Source organism: Gossypium hirsutum, chromosome D08 (genome assembly GCF_007990345.1).
Source record: "Gossypium hirsutum isolate 1008001.06 chromosome D08, Gossypium_hirsutum_v2.1, whole genome shotgun sequence".
NCBI classification, from domain to species: Eukaryota; Viridiplantae; Streptophyta; class Magnoliopsida; order Malvales; family Malvaceae; genus Gossypium; species Gossypium hirsutum.
In genome coordinates, this window is record NC_053444.1 from 23020291 (window position 1) to 23037355 (window position 17065).

A 17065-nucleotide genomic window follows, 5' to 3' on the forward strand; every position below is an offset into this window, starting at 1 on the left:
TTAAAAATTAATTTTTTTAAAATAATTAAAAATAGGGATTTAAGAGAAATTTAAGAGGAAACTGAGAGCAAATTGAGATTAAATAAGGATTTGAGAAAATTTTGGAAGGAAATTGAGAGCAATTTGAGAGGAAATTGAGACGAAATTGAGAAAATAATTGAGAAATGATTAATTTGTGAAAAAAATGAAGGGGTGGAGGGTTTTTATAGTTTTTTTTACCGTTGGGGGGGCACCAACGGTCAAAAAAATGACCGTTGGCACTGTTCACGTGCGGGGAAAACGCGTCCCGAGGACGCGCTGACGTGGCAACAAAACGCGTCCACATCAGCGTGCTTTCTGTCCACATGGACAAAGCGCGCCCTTGAGGACGCGTTTTCCTGTCACGTACCCTGACATCGCGCTGACGTGAACGCGTTTTCGGGGAAAATGACCCATTTTGGTAAATAGTCATTTACCGGGCCCATTTCGATAAATATTGAAAAAAAAAGAGCTTTTAATTGTATTTTGCCCAAAAAATAAATGCAATAATGTTACTGTTAGTAGATGCCACGGAAAGTAGATGGGAACGTGTTGCAAAATTGTTCACCAACTCGTCCTCCTTTAAGTACTCATCTCACCTTCAAATTGTCCTTTTAACTTCTATATAAGGAAGCTGATTACAACAAGAAACCAAATAAAGAAGAAATAAAAAGGCCAAAGAAACTACTTTGTGCAAAAGCTACAACAACAACCAAAATGGATCACGAAAAGCCAGCAGCTTGTGTTCTTGATGCATCTACCTATGTGGGGTTTTGGATTCTCAAAGGACTGTTGAATAGAGGTTACACAGTTCATGCAGCTATTCAGATAAAGGGTAACTGCTAACCCCCCCCCTTTTTCTTCTTCTTCTTTGTCTGTTATTGGTGATTTCTTTCTTTGAGTTTGTTTCTTTTTGTTTTGAAACTTGTTTTCTGATGTTAAGGATCAGAGACAGATATAGTGAAGAAAATTAAGGAAATGGAAAGAGTGGAGGAGAGATTATCAGTTTTTAGTGTGGATACTCTGGATTACCATAGCATTCTTGTTGCTTTGAAGGGTTGCTCTGCTCTGTTCTGTTGTTTAGACTGTCCAGATGGTTATGATGTAAGTCAAGACCAAATTCCCTTATTTTTGTTACCCTGGCTGGAATTTATTAACGTGGTTCATATGGGGGGCAGGATCTAATTGTGGATTTGGAAGTGAGGGGAGCAATCAATGTAGTTGAGGCCTGCGCACAAACAGATAGCATGCAGAAAATTGTATTCACTTCTTCCTTAACTGCAGCTATTTGGAGAGAAAACATTTGTTCACAGACAGATGTAGATGAGAGGTGTTGGAGTGATCAAGATTTCTGCCGCAAAATGAAGGTTAGCAAAATGAAACCCTTGAAATTTGAACCCATATTTTTCCCAGCTCCTATCGAGTAGCCAAATAATTGCATACATCTTACATAATTATTATGTATCTACTGTGATGTGCAGTTGTGGTATGCCCTTGCTAAAACACTCTCCGAGCAGGCTGCCTGGGCTCTTGCTATGGATCGAATGCTTAACATGGTTTCTGTGAATGCTGGACTAGTTGTTGGCCCTGCTGTTGCACAGCAAAATCCTTGTTCAACCATGTCATATCTTAAAGGTATAAAATATGCAAATAAGCTAAGAACTCCGTCTGAAACAATACCATGTCTGCAATTATGTTTTATTTCAATCTGAAACAGGAGCTGCTGAAATGTTTGAAAACGGAGTTCTAGCTGTTGTGGATGTGAAGTTTTTAGCTGACGTTCATATTCGAGCTTTCGAAGATTCATCTACCATCGGACGATACTTTTGCTTCAATCAAATAGTGCATACTGAGGAAGAAGCTGTTAAACTTGTAGAAACCCTGAGCCCTTTGTTATCTTCACAGCCCAAGTGAGTCTATTGTAACTCTGTTATTGTCATTAAAAAGAAAATAAAAATGGTGACGTCCTCAATTTATCATGCCTCTTAAATGCAGATATGAATGCCAAGGGAGCGAGGCCTATGCTGAGAGGTTGAGAACCAAGAAATTGAACAAACTGGTTGAAGGCACTGCATAATTGTGAAACTTGATTTTACCTTTTTTCCTATCGATTATAGCTTCTTAACTTTATCAGATGATGTATATATATATATATATGTGTTCTCATTGGGAAAGACGTGCTGATTTTCTCATCAGCATTTTTAGTGAATTGGTTGAACGGTAAGGAACTCATTGGTATAAGCAGAACTTAAAACCCTTATTTTAGCACTCAAAAAATTGCTTTCCTTCACACAAAGGGGGAAGATCCCAATGTTAGTTCAATATTTTTGGCCTTAATTTTTCATAGGAGTTTTCCTGTGGCAGAGGATGACATAAGCATTTAAGTCAAAATGGACAAAGTCAAATTGCAATGTCCAATGGAGGTGTAGTCTTTCCTACGACAAAGGATGACACAAGGATTAAAGTCCAATTCCACAAATTCATGAATATATATGAGATATTTGAAATAGAGCTTGATTGCATGAATGCAACAGTCATCGACGGCTGAGTGGGTGAAAGGCCACATTCCAATTCGTGAAAGCAATTATGACAATTATTAGTTTCTTTTCTTGTTCATAATATCAGGCTTTTAAGACAAACATAACAAAAACTTATAAGCTTAACTGCTCCATGAATAGGATCCATGGATCAAGTTCCATACTCATCTCTACAAATTACAGCAATCCCATAAAAGGAAGAAAAGGAAAATTAAGAAAGAATCATTTTATTTGATAAAAGGGGAATATTTCTTTTCTTTTTCACTTTGAGATTTTATGTTCGAGTTTTATTTGGTATAAATTATGTATAAATTTTTAGATTTTTTATTTAAATCTATGTGTAGACTCCATTCGTAATTTTTTTTCTATTTTAGGTTCAAATATATTCTTATTATCAATCTTATTGATTTTAATAAATTATTTATACTTGTAATTTTTGTTTTAGAAAAACTGAGATGTCTCTATATAGAGTAGAATGATTTTCTTATTCTCACTTCTTTTCTGCAAAACATATACAATTGATTTATCCACTTAATTAAAGGACTCTATTATTGATTAGTGTTCACTTCACCACTCACGTTGCTAGTTCAAATCATGATGTATGCATGGTAGAGATTTATTCTTGCCAAAGATGCGTGAATGGTAGAAAAGATAGTTGGAATAAATCAAGAGAGGGGTCTGTGGTAGTACATGGCATGATTAATTGATCAAGTGTCGTCAGCCATGATCAAAGGTGGGCTCACTTATTTGTTGTCGCTTTGCATCTGTTGCTTCGAAATGAATGCTACGCTGGCTCACATGTACTACGTCATACTGCATTGTGCTAGATTAAAATATAAATTAATTATTATGTTAAAATATTTATTTATGTTTATCATTAAGTAGTTGTAATATATGGCATATCAGGTATAATTATAAATTAATTATCTTCATCGAATTACAATTTATCAGATATTTAATAATTATTACGATGAATTACTATAAATATAAAAATTGAAATGCTAAATAACTAAAAGAATAATGTAAAATTTAATGGAAGTGAGTTTTTATTTGCCCAGCATCTTGTCCATTATTAAATAGACCAATATGAGAAAATATGTTACGAATTTCAACAAAAAATAATAAACATTTGAGGGAATATGATCAAAATAAATGGTGTAAAATATAAATACTGCTCATTCAAAATCAATTATAGAATCTATTATTTTGGATTTGTGGTTTTGCAGGGATTATTTTATTTGTGGTTATTTATTTAAAATTAAGATGAATATTTAAATATTTTTAAATATTTTTAATTTAATTTAATATATTATATTTTTTAATAATTATTTAAAAAATAACATAAATAATCATTTATTTAAGTTCATCTTAAGTGGTTTTTCAAATGATTATTAAAAAAAATTATTTTTAGAATTTTTTATTCTTTTAAATATTTTTTTAGTATTTGCCTATTTACTCATTTAATCACGTCGTCGTTTAATGATAATGTTTTTAGAATCTAACCATAATTAAACCGACCCAATCTAATTGTTGATTCAACTAGTTTCAAAAAAAAAATTCAGATGTAATATTTTTTTAATAAATTATAAAATGCTTTTTATCAATTAATATAAAAGTAACAGTTACAATGAAACTCAATAAGAGAACCAATTAAGTGGATGCCAACTAGTGTTTATGTTCCAAAGACAGCATGAGTTGAAAGCTAAAAAACTAAAGGTGGGTTTGGATAAGCAATTGGGTGCGGTGTGTTTAGCTTACTTTTTGTCTCACGCTACAGTATCACTACAGTATCTAATCTCACCGCCACCACTTTTTTTACACTAACCGCAGGTAAACGCACCGCCCATCCAAACTCACCCTAAAACTTTATTCCTTCCCGTATTCCTATGAAATTGACCCTCGTTCTTCCTTCAAAAAAAATTCCTCTTTCAAATGGGATAATTTATATGTATATGCTTAAAAAAATTAATTTGAGAAACTATGTTTTAAATTTTTGAAATTTATTAATCTATGTTGTTTTTAGAGAGAAAGGAAAATACATATTACACAACATGCTTTTAGCCACATCATCTAAAATCGCGTCCTAAAAGATGCGTTTTCACTAAAAGTTGGCATTTTAGTTTTTTTGGTCAGATAGTTAAATGCTAATGTTTTTGTCTTTCAGTCCTGAGTTCGATTTCTCTTCTACTCACATTTTTATTTTTCATTTCATGTTGTTTTTAAGCTTTTTTTTAATTAATATTTTTAACACATTAGCTCTTTTGGTTAGATGGTTAGATAATTGTGATTTCATCTTAGATTCCTAAACTTGATTTCGCTTATAAACATTTTAATATGTATTTTTTATTTTTTGTTATTTCAAGCTTTTTTTATTTTTAATTAATGTTTATAATTAATAAATATATTGTTTTTAAGTTTTTTTATATTTAATTCATCTTTTTAATTAATAACTCTTCTATTTATAAAATCAAGCAATTATTGCAAATATCATTATTTTTAGTAAATATAATTTTTATGTGTAATATTTATTTTTCAATCTATATCATGAGTGTAGTAAATTGACATATTATATATGTTTGTATGTGTATTTGAAATATTTTACATATAAACATAATGATATTTGAAATATTTCACATATCAAAATATTTGAAATATCATATCCATAATATAGATGAAAAATAATGATGTTTGAAATATTTTACTTATTTGAAATAATAATGATATTTGAAATAATTATTTGGTTTTATAAATAAAAGAGTTATTAATTAAAAATAAAAGAACTTGAAAACAATATATATATTAATTATAAATATTAATTAAAAAAAAGTTTGAAACAACATGAAATAAAAAATACATTTTAAAATACTTATAAGAGAAATTGAACTTAGGACTTAAGAATGAAATCACAATTATCTAGTCATCTAACCAAAAGAGCTAATGTGTCAAATATATTAATTAAAAAAAAGCTTCAAACTCGTGGAATAAAAAATACAAATATGATTAGGAGAATAATCAAATTTGAAATTCAAGAATAAAAGTATTAACATTTAACCACCTAACCAAAAAAGGTTAAGTTGTCAATTTTTAGTAAAAACACATTTTGTAGGACGTATTTTTAACCAACGTGATTGAAAACGTTCTGTAGGATGCGTTTTTCTTTCTTTCTCTCCAAAAATAGCATAGATCGATAAATTAAAAAAAACTTACTTTTTCAAATAATTTTTTTTAGCATATTTCTAAAAATTAGCCCTTTCAAATAGGCTAAATAAGGCCTTTAGGCCATTTTTATATTTTTTGTAAGCACTTAAGCTGATTTTAATTTTAATTAGGAAAATAGGTTTGTTTTAGGAGAGAGAATGTGAAAGCGCCTAAATTAAAACCCCTAATAGCAACTTTTTTTAACCTATAAATACCCTTTAAAATTTTTTCATTCACATCATTCTCTCAAACTCTATTAACTCTCTCAAACCCTTTCAAGCTTTTTATTTAAAATTTATTTATATTTTCATTTAAAAATAATATTTTTTAAATTATATTGTATTTTATTCGTTCGAATCAGTTTCTTAAGAAAGGATGCCCCTTTAATTCGCTTCGACAGCAGCCATATTTTTGGACCCAAAATGGTAATTCGTTATTTTTAATTTTTTGTTATTTTTAATTTTAAAATTTTTGTTATTTTTAATTATGTTAATTTTTTTGATAAATCTAAATAACATTTTTATGTTTTAAATAAACGAACGATTGTGTGCTGAAGGCGTTCATGCATAATACAGGGGAGCCTCCGATCCCTAAAATTCGTGGGTACCTGTAAGAGGTTGGAATCTTGCATGCGTCTCGCATGCAAAGGGGCTTCAAAATCGATCTCACATTAATCAGTGCATTGGTGGAAAGATAGAGGCCCAAAACACACACTTTCCACCATTCATGCGGCGAGTGTACAATCACACTCAAGGACGTAACATTACAGCTCGGTCTGTTAGTGGATGGGTAAGTCATCACGGGATTAATGATCATTCCGGGGAAGTGGACCTCTTTACGACAATGTTGGGGAAGGTCCTGAATAGGTTCGAAGGAAGTCGGATATCAATCAATTGGTTGGAAAAATTTTTCAATAAGCTTTCCGATGATACAACGAATGAGGTCATACAGTAGTATGCATGAGCATTCATCATGAAGTTAATCAGGGACATTTTAATGCCCAATAAAACTAGAACTTTGGTACACGTAAGGTGGCTTCTACATATAATAAACTTCAGTGAATACACAAAACTAAGTTGGGTATCTGCTATGTTGTCGACATTATACCGGGAGCTTTTTCGGGCAATGCAACTGGATAAGATGTCGATCGGTGACTGCTTGTTGCTGTTGTAGTTGTGAGCCTGGTGCTAAATATTGTTTCTACGTCTTAGAGTCACCGACCCATACATGTTCCCGTTGGTGATGAGGTAAACATAATTTATCAACAAATATGTAGTTTGTACAGTAAATATTTTTATTTAATATATGTTTCGCTTAATATATCGCTTTTACAGATGGAACCATGGGCCGAGTTACGTCAGACTACCCAATGAGTTGGAAAACGTTAGGTTGTTGTTAGATCAATACTCCAAATCGAGGTTAATGTTCTATCCTTTTCAAACTTATATTAACTATGCAATGATTCGTTAAAAAAATCAGTTAGTAACGATATTTACAATTTATGATTTTTAGTTTGAATGGATGTTATATGCTGACCCCGAGATCATATCTTGCATCTCACTAGAAATGTTGGACAACTGAAAGATGTGGGACAAGAAGGTGTCGTTGGTAGTGTACGAGACGGTGGAAATGCACCGCCACCGCCAATTTGGGTATAGGCAAAGAATTCCACTGCCATCACAAGTCATGAAAGAACTATACAATGTGGACATGCGAGAGAAGAATGATGAAGACTGGGTGAAGAAGCACAAGTAGCATATCTAAGCTTGGGATTGTAGGATGAAATCCATACCTGCCCGCGAACCATTTTTCTTGATAGACACAACGATAGCCGATGATTACTTAACATGATTCAGAGTCGTAGACAAGTCGTATTTGATACTACTGAAGGCAAAGAGTAGGCAAATTCGACTGAAGATTACTTGACATAGTTCACAAGCATCACCGCACTACGAACCACCGTCGCACGTGACCGGTTCTTCTATTCTCGTAGGTTCATATTTTGGTGCACCAATGTCCCACACATACTACCCCTATGCCAATGACTATGTCGAGCCTCGTATCGAGATATATGTCAACGTATGCACCACCACCGATAACAACATCGATACACATGCCCATGAATCAATCGATGCCGATACTGATGTCGATGTCGATGTACTCGGGATTTGGGGCACCTTACGATTACACGCCTATAGTGACCCATTATTGCAACCACCAGATGCGGGTGTGATGGATATATAATAGGCAACGAGGACGAGGTAGCAATCAACCATGGAGGAAGATAATGACGCTGCTGATCTGAAAGATACAATTGCTTAAGGGGCCATGCGAGGTTCACATTCAGATGATAATGACAAGGAGGAGGATGTCTACAGGCTCGTACTTTCGGATACAACTCTTGTATCACCTTTAGAGGCACCTCCGATTGTACGCCTGGTTCCACGAATAAATCTTGCACGCAACTGTCGTCCATCGCCTTGCGGCATACATTCTCTTCGACGATGAGTGCAATGTATTTTTTGTTATAGATATTGTGATGTAAATAAAAATGTCATAAATAAAAAATAATTTATTTTTACAAACAATCCTCTTAAGTGTTGTACATTATTAATTATTACAATTAGTATAAAATCTCTATTGGAACAATACCTTTGTATTTTCAAATTTGACTGTCGTAGTATATAACGAATTTCACTCATCGACTCATTTCAATATCGCTACAAGCCGCACACATTTCATATATCATGCCGAGATGGGATCATTGCCTTTGAAGCCTATCTTAGGAAAGTTAGTTATGGGGTGATTTTGCTTTTTATAGTCATGGGTGGAAGTCGACATAGAGGTCTCAATCGACGGTCATTATGAAGTAATAGATTGAGATATAATAGAGGAGTCAGTTGATGGTCATTATGCGGCCACATGCTCAATCTTTTTGAATACCTGAAAATGATGCCCTATAAATACCATATAAATGTTTGAAGGTGTATTCATACGAAAAAACTTTGGGGCTTTCAGCTAAAATCGATGTCAGCCTTCGAACAAGAATGAAAGGTTAAAGATACCAGCTATTTGTAAATAGAGCAAAAAATTACGTTGATTACATCAGAAGTTCCTAAAGTTTTTCTGTATGATTATGACATCAATCTTATGTATGGTATAAATAGGGTATTGTTTGCGGGTATCTAAAAAGCTTAAACTCCTGATCGTGTAATGACTGTCATCTAGCCCCCTGGTTATACTCGAAGTCGTGACTGTATCACAGTTGCCAATTGGGACCTTCACGTTGACTTCGACCCCTAATCGTATAAAGTCATGTCACCCCCAAAACCTGATTTCCCCAAGATGGATTTCTCAAGTGATAGTCTTATCCTGCCATGACATATGAAATGTATGTGTATTAAGGCACGTTATTACATTTTTTATCGAAAACCATGAACACTTTCAAAAAACCATAAGCCCTAAAAAACTCAAAACACTAAAAAATTAATAACCCTAACCTTGGAGAGAGAATGTGAGAGTGCATCCAGTTGGGTGCGCTTTCATATTGTCTCTCCTAAAATAGGTATATTTTCCTAATTAAAATTAAAATCAATCTAAAGGCCTAAATAAAAAAATAAAAACAGCCTATAGGCCTATTTAGCCTTTCAACTGTCTCTCCTAACCATCATTCTTTTTCCTTGGATCTTCAAAAAAATCAGTCTACCATCATTACTTTTTCTTTTATTTTCAAGAAAAAAACTTTGAGACTTAAGAAGATCGAAGAGAATAGAAGCAGGTTATTCCATAAACCTAAAATTGAAACAAGAAAGAATTCTGTTGAGTATAAATCCTTAACGAAAAAGGATTGAGAGAGCTACAAACATTCAAAGCTTTTTAGTTTTTACATTTTTTTGGTTTATCTTACTAGTTTTAGGATTGCTTTTATTTTTTTTTAAATTTATTTGTTTTATTTTGGATTGGGCACTTGGGTTTAGTAATTTTAAGGGATTTGGGCCTGGTCTAGGTTGGTTTTTTTCTCAGCTTAGGCTAGGATATATGACCCAAAAAATAAATAAAAATTGGTCATCCAGTCCACGGTTCAATCAGTTTTCCCCTTTAGTTTAAACTAGTAAACCAACTAGTTCAGTTCAGTTTCAACAACCATGCATTACAGTAGAAATGAATGAATTTTTTAACGGAAGGATCAAATAGCTTTTTGATATAACATATATGGGCTAATTTGACCATATTTTAAGTAAATGGGACAAAATGCAATTTGATTCTTAGTATAGGGATCTCCATGATATTTTTACCATTGATTGATTGTTCTCAAAGCATCTGAGTGATATTACCTTTGTTTATGAAATATTGTTTTTGTTTTGTGTAATTGGCAAATGAGGCTGCTCATTTGTTAGCTATGACGACCTTATGTTTTGCAAACCCTTTTCTTTGGGACTATGCTTTTCCTAGTATTTCTCATATTCTTGCTTTGGATGTTTTATTGAAGATTTCAAATCAGAATTCTAACACGTAGGACCAAGTGTATAGAGAAAGCCTGTTGATTTGAGGTGTAGTTTTCCGTTTTTGGTTTCATTATTTAGGTTGGAGTTCTTGATTTTATTAATGAAGTATTTGTTTGAAAAATTGTGTAACTTAATTTCTGAAAATATAAAAGTAAAACTAAGATTTAAATTTTAAAAATAGATTAGGATTGTAAAAGTGGTATAAATTATGTGGTAATATATATATAAAGATAATCGGTTATTATTTGGTACAAATACAATAGAGGTTTTTTAATATTATAAGTAGGATTAAAAAGTTACCATTTGCTTTATTTTTTTTTATTTTTAAAATATCATTTAAGGATATGTGGTGACTTCTTAATCCCTTTTGTGAAGTTAAAAAAAATTCTATTTATCAAATAATAATCTAAAAGTAATGTTCATCACTATTTTTAAATTTTATTATTTATTAAATGTCAACTTAATGATTAATTTAATTTTAATTATATTTACAATAATTTTGACAATTAAATATTTATGTTTTTCCAAACAAAACCTATTAGTGGGATTGAAAAAGTAGTGGATCTAATTGATGGCAATCAAAGACAGTGGAATGCTGAGTAGGTTAAGGCATCTGTTACTGACTAGGAGGTGCGCCAAATCTTGAGTATCCCATTAGCATCTCACAATTTGGTGGATCGATGGAAATGGTACCCGAAGGAGTCTGGAGAGTATATCGTCTGTAGTGGCTATAGGTTGCTACTAAAAGGGTTCCCGACAACAGAGGGAGATAGATATAACAATATTGGACAGGATACAAGAACTATTTATAGGAAACTATGGGAAGCTAATGTTCCTGAAAGATGAAAATTACATTTTGGTGATTCATTAACAATTATATTCCCACAAAGGCTAACCTGTTTCAGCGAAGAATTGGGACGAACAGAATGTGCCCACGTTGTGGTAAAGGCCCGGAAACAGATCTTCATGCGTGCAGAGATTGCCCTGGTGTCCCAGAAAGTTGGAAAAAATTAGGAGTTAGTTGGACACTATCAAGGAATCAGTAGATATACCATTGCATGGATTGGACAGTTTTTTGGGAAAGATGCGAAACAAGTACATATATCCATTATCACAATTTTGGTCATATGGAACTCTAATACAAAATCATTCATGAAGCAATTTACCAATCGATTCAGACTTTACTTATCTTTGTGTTGGGTTATGCACGAGAGATGGATTCCTTGTTGGTGGAGCGCAAATGTACTGAGGGTGATGCATTACTGGTTTGGAAGCCACCCATTGATCCTTGGGTTCGTGTAAATTTCAATGCTGATTTCTATGGTCACCTGCGGGCTCTGAGCACGGCTGCGGTTGTCAGGGATTCAGAGGGGTTTCTGCTTGGCTCAGATTTTTTTTGGCAAGACCATGTACCTTGTGCATTGGCTGTGAAGGCTCTGGCCCGTGTGCATGCCACCCGATTTGCCGATGACCTGAGATTTCAACATGTAGAGCTGGAAGGGGACTCAGCAGTTGTCATATCCAAACTCAAGAATGCTGCTACAAAAAATCAAGGTCGCTCATTTGTTGGCTCGAGAAGGTCTTTCGACTGCTGATAGTGCTATGTTTGTCAAAGCTGTGGAATAGTTCGAGATATTTTTTCGCAATGATTGAAATGGGCTCATACCAAGGACGATGGTCGACGGTAGATTTTGAAGGTATTGGACCCTTACCGAAAATACGGGTGAAGAACAGGAAGATGATAAGTTTTTGCTAGTTTTCTTTAGGTAAATTATACCCATTGTCACTTTTGTTTACCTTAAGTTACGTTTTAGTCACTTATGTTTGAAATGTTACATTTTAGTCATTTACGTTATCATGTTGTAACATTTTAGTCACTGAGCCATTAATCGTCGTTAATTGTGTAACGGTAAGCTGACTGGCACGTTAAATCATCATTTCAAACAAAATTTTAGGTTAAATTATACAATTGATCCCCATATTTTTTCGTTTTAAGTAATTTAATTTTTTTTCTTTTATGTTCTTTAAACTTTCCTTTTTTTCCATTCTCTTTTGCTTCTCCCTCTGTTTTCATATCTTTCCCATTTCTTTTAACATATTAGGAAGTCGAATTGGCAGTGAAAAAAGAAGTAAGAAGTCGACTATCATCATTTGCCTATAACCAAAACCCTATAACTAAAACCCATAAACCCATACCATGCTTCTTTCTTCACTACCAATTCGACTTCCTAGTATGTGAAAAGAAATAAAGAAGGTAGGAAAACAGTGGGAGAAGCAAAAGAGAATGGAAAAGAAAGAAAAGAAAGAAAGAAAGTTAAAAGAACATAAAAGAATTAAATTGCTCAAAATGAAAAATTATGGGGACCAATTGTATAATTTAACCTAAAGTTTTTGTTTGAAATGATAATTTAATGTGCCACGTCAGCTTACCATTACACCATTAACGATAATTAACGGCTCAGTGACTAAAATGTTACAACACAATAACGTAAGTGACTAAAACGTAACATTTCAAACATAAGTGACTGAAATGTAACCTAAAGTAAACAAAAGTGACCATTGGTGTAGTTTACCCTTTTCTTTATGTTCTATTTCTTCTTCTTCTTCTTTTTTGTGTTTTTATTTTGGATGTGATAACATTTATGGGCGGACTCTACGAAGAACCTTGTTTAATGGTTTTGGAATTTCAATAAAGCATGATCGGTTTTATTCAAAACAAAATATTTATGATTTTGAAATTTATAATTTTTTAGATTAAAAAAACATGTTTTAAAATAGGATGATATCAATTGCTTTTAAAAAAACACATATTTTATTACATTTCAAAGACATAACATTATCCGAGACAAGAGGTGATCATGGGTCGGGCCGAGCTGAGTTCGGATCGGGCCTAGATAGAATTTTAGACCCGTTTTCTAGGCCCGAGCCCGGCTCGGCCTGAAATATGGACCTAAAAATTTGTCCAAGCTCGGCCTGAAAAGAAATAGCTAAGCCTGAGCCTAGCTCGGCCCGGCCCGGCCCGTATTAAATTTTACAACACCAAAATTGCATCAAAAACCTGCAAAATATAATCAACCAACCAGAATATCTATACATTAACCAATCAACATATTTAATTTTATAACAAACTATCATCGCCATGTTGAAAACACTTGTATTTTATTCAATTGATCAAATATATCAGAGATAATCTTATCACTTGATCTATCAAAAATATCAGTCACTCCGAATAAATATTGTATATTCAGATGATTATTGGTTAGCAGTTTAGGAAGTCAAATGGGAGAGGAGCTATGTTCATTAAATACTTCTCCCCAAAGAATTGACCATCATGTTCATTCGCTGGTGTTTGGTTGCCACGCAGATAAGTTAAGCTTTTTCAATCAGGTTACCCCAGACGAATGCACTAAAATTGGTCCCTAGCATAAAATAACATTCATCATCAACCAAACAGCCCTTCCAATAAATTTCGTACTGCGTTTCCTAACACCCATGTTCAGAAGTAATTGAAACTGTCACATCTCGTTTGTGGAAGGAGCAAGTTAACTGATAGCAGCTTCCAAAAAAGTAAATTTGGCTGGTACCATATTTGATTCCCAATTGAAAAAAGTTGAAGTATTCTAAAATATAAAGCATGAGTCATAATGTAATGATTTTTGCAAAGGCATGGCATGGATTATGAAAAAATTATTCTATACACTATCACTTTCGTAAAAAGAAAAAACCTTTAATGTAATTAAATGAATGTTGTTACAACCTATAAGGATGATTAAATAGTAAAATTTATATAAAAATCCATAAAATATTTAAAATGTAAATAACATGTGGAAATTCTCAATAAATTTGTTTAATATGCATATGTCCAGAAACAGAGTAGCTAATACCACCAATATTAGTCATCAACCATTGTTCAATAAAAAGGGTATTAGTTTGTCTTGCCATTTTATCAAATATTCATTGCCAAACTGCAGAAACATAAACAACAATACAACTAGGTGTCAAAAGGACAATCTCAATTCTCAACATCATTATTACTAATCTAAAATCCCAAAAATAATTAACCAACACAAGTCCACATGTCCATTTGCAAAATCAAAATTTGGGAAAGTCAAATTTTGAAGCAGTAATTCGAAATTCAGAATTACCTTTCCATTTTTATCAACTATTCATTCCCAATCTGCAATATAACAAGGGTTCAAAAGGACACTCTCACTACCAGTTCTTCAATCAATATCCCTTAATAATGATTAATAGCCAAATAATTAACTAACCCAAGTCAAAGACAAGTCGAATTGCAAAAACCGAACCGTGGGAAGTCAAAATATGATCAAATTTTCAAGCAGTAATTGAAAATCCAGTTTCCAAGTTCAATTGACTGAGAATTAGCTTTTTAAAAAAACCCAAAGAAAGAATCAAAGTTAAAAGGAGTTTTTGATTACTTACAATGAGCTAAAAAAATGACAAAAATGACAAATAATAATGACAAAAATGAACTAAAAAAAGAACAAAAAAATGAAAGAAATACTAGACTTACGCAAATTGGGAGGTGGATCGGTGGAGGTGGTGACTGGTGAGTTAGGGTTTAGGGATTTTGAAGCTTGATTTTGGAATTCGGAAAAAAAGGAAGGCACGATCTGAGTTAGGGCTTAGGGATTTTCGATCGGTGGAGGTGATGAACGGAAGTGAAACATGAATGAAAGTTACAAAGTAGTATATTTGATTAAAAATAAAAATATATATTTAATATATTATTCGAGCCGAGCTGGGTCGGGCCCAGGCTAAAAAAGTTTTACCCGAGGCCCAGCCTGTTTTCTAAACGGGCCTCATTTTTTGCCCAAACCTATATTTCGGACCTATATTTTTACCCAACCTTCCCATTTTTCGGGTCAAGCCGGGTAGCCAAACCAATGGTCACCTCTATTCAAGACTCGTCTGTATTTATTTTTTAATCCAATATTTATTTCATTAAAAAACGAATAAAAAAACAAAACATGCATCTAATATGATTAAAATGTTTTTTAAGGACATTATAATTATTGTTATAATAACAGGTAGAATATAAATCACAAATAATATATGTTTTTTTTTCAAAACACTTTCAAAGTGGATTAAGAAACAAAGCTCAGTACAGACTCCCAGACAACAACAAAAAAATGCGGCCACAAGTCATGTTAAAAACTCTTAGCACAACGAAAGAGATCAAGAAACTTGACTTAAGGTTTACTAAGATAATCATCACTATTCATGCTTAGGGGGAGCAAGTAACCTATCCTTGTCTAAGATGTGAACACGAGGAGATGGGGGTCTCCTAACCCAACCAGTAAGGCTCATCCCCATCTTTGATTGCAAAGCAACCCAATCAGATGCCTTGTTAACATTCTGCTTAATTAGGCTAAACCAAACATTACAAATTTTTGCAACCAGTTTGTCAAGCTTGTTCAAACCAGGTGCTAGTTTCCTTCTTGATTTTCAATCCTTTTTGGAGGCCACCTTAAAAATCACTTGCGAATCAGTTTCCAAACTCACCTACTCCAGCTTGTGCCTAACAACATATTTAGCACCCGTGCACATGGCATACAGCTCAACCAATTCAGTTGATTTTGCGTTCAGCATCTTCCCAAGCCCTTTTTTAAGGTCCCCATTTCATCCCTAACAATCACCCTAATTCCAACTTTATTATATTGCAAATCAAAATAATTGTGCACATTTATTTTCAGCGACCCAGGGTCAAGTTTTTCCCACAAATTGCTAGTTTCCTCGCTTGGATCTCTTACCATATGGTCTCTACTTACTTGCATTAAACCATCACAAATGTTGAATAAAGCATCTTTGGTTCTAAAGATAACCCTCTAAATATTCATGTCCTTTCTTGCCAGCACTCTTTCACATCTAATTTTCCAAATATACCAATAGGTAAAAACAACTTGTACCAGCAACATCTCAACTTCAAAACCTTTCCCTTTGAGTTGTTAATTATTTGTTCGATCACAAAGTGATCACTTTTATATGCTCTTTCCCATCTCTTCAAAGATTGTTCTCCGTCTTACTTGGGATACTTTGGCCATTCTACATTTGAAATATCGTCATTAGCTGACTCATCTAGCCGTAAAGGTTGTCCATTCGGGATTCGATTCATCCACATGTAACTTGGACTTGTCATATTTTCGTCTTCATTGCTTGCATTTCCCCTTCTAGTCAGTCGAATCATTGACCACATACAGCATGGTCATTCCCTACGAATCTTTACTATAAGTGTGGAGGTTGGTAATGAGAGTTTTTTCAAGTTTACGCTTAATTTGCACCTCCTTGGTTGCCTCCTCACTTGGGGTTCAGATGATCCCTCCAACCAGAGTTGTATGTATTTGAATAAGGATTTCCGCCCCTATTACCTATGTAGCTTACCTCCTCTAGTTGATTTTCATAACATGGTTCTGTTCTCGTCAGTTTGACAGTCGACTCCAAACGATTGAGCTTTTCTAAAATAATGATATCAATCCTTTTTGTTGATAGCATGGTTTTGATTTATATGTGAATCTTTCATTGGGCCACATTTATGAATTCATTCCTATGTCGTCTATAATTTTTTAGGTTTGTTTATAAGTGTGGAACATGGTAGATCCTCTGGTCGCTCTGTTTAGGCTGGATCTAATGTTACCATCAACATCATTATAAAAAAAAATTGAATTTGAAGCCATGCTTGCAGCCCATGGTCTGGGCACTTCCTTAACATCGACTTGAAACATTCCCATGCCTCGTATAGGGATTCACCTTCATATTTCTTAAAATTGGTGATTTCTCGCCTAAGCT

At 33.5% G+C, this 17065-nt stretch overlaps 1 protein-coding gene, 1 long non-coding RNA gene and 1 other non-coding gene across 3 annotated transcripts; all 3 read left to right on the forward strand.

The window, feature by feature from the left end:
• The first annotated feature begins 636 nt into the window (after window positions 1-636).
• Window positions 637-2227, forward strand: LOC121220076 (cinnamoyl-CoA reductase-like SNL6). The gene is made up of 6 exons (XM_041099245.1): window positions 637-853; window positions 962-1122; window positions 1197-1385; window positions 1500-1653; window positions 1736-1928; window positions 2014-2227. The coding sequence occupies exons 1-6, from the start codon at window positions 736-738 to the stop codon at window positions 2093-2095; spliced, it is 897 nt and encodes a 298-aa protein (XP_040955179.1). The 5' UTR covers window positions 637-735; the 3' UTR covers window positions 2096-2227.
• A 4100-nt stretch (window positions 2228-6327) lies between these two features.
• On the forward strand, window positions 6328-9124 carry LOC121220077 (uncharacterized). Its single transcript, XR_005917231.1, has 3 exons — window positions 6328-7000; window positions 7088-7171; window positions 7318-9124. It is a non-coding gene; the product is annotated as an uncharacterized lncRNA (long non-coding RNA).
• Window positions 9125-16959: 7835 nt separating this feature from the next.
• LOC121220556 (small nucleolar RNA R71) lies at window positions 16960-17065 on the forward strand. Its single transcript, XR_005917772.1, has one exon. It is a non-coding gene; the product is annotated as a small nucleolar RNA R71 (small nucleolar RNA).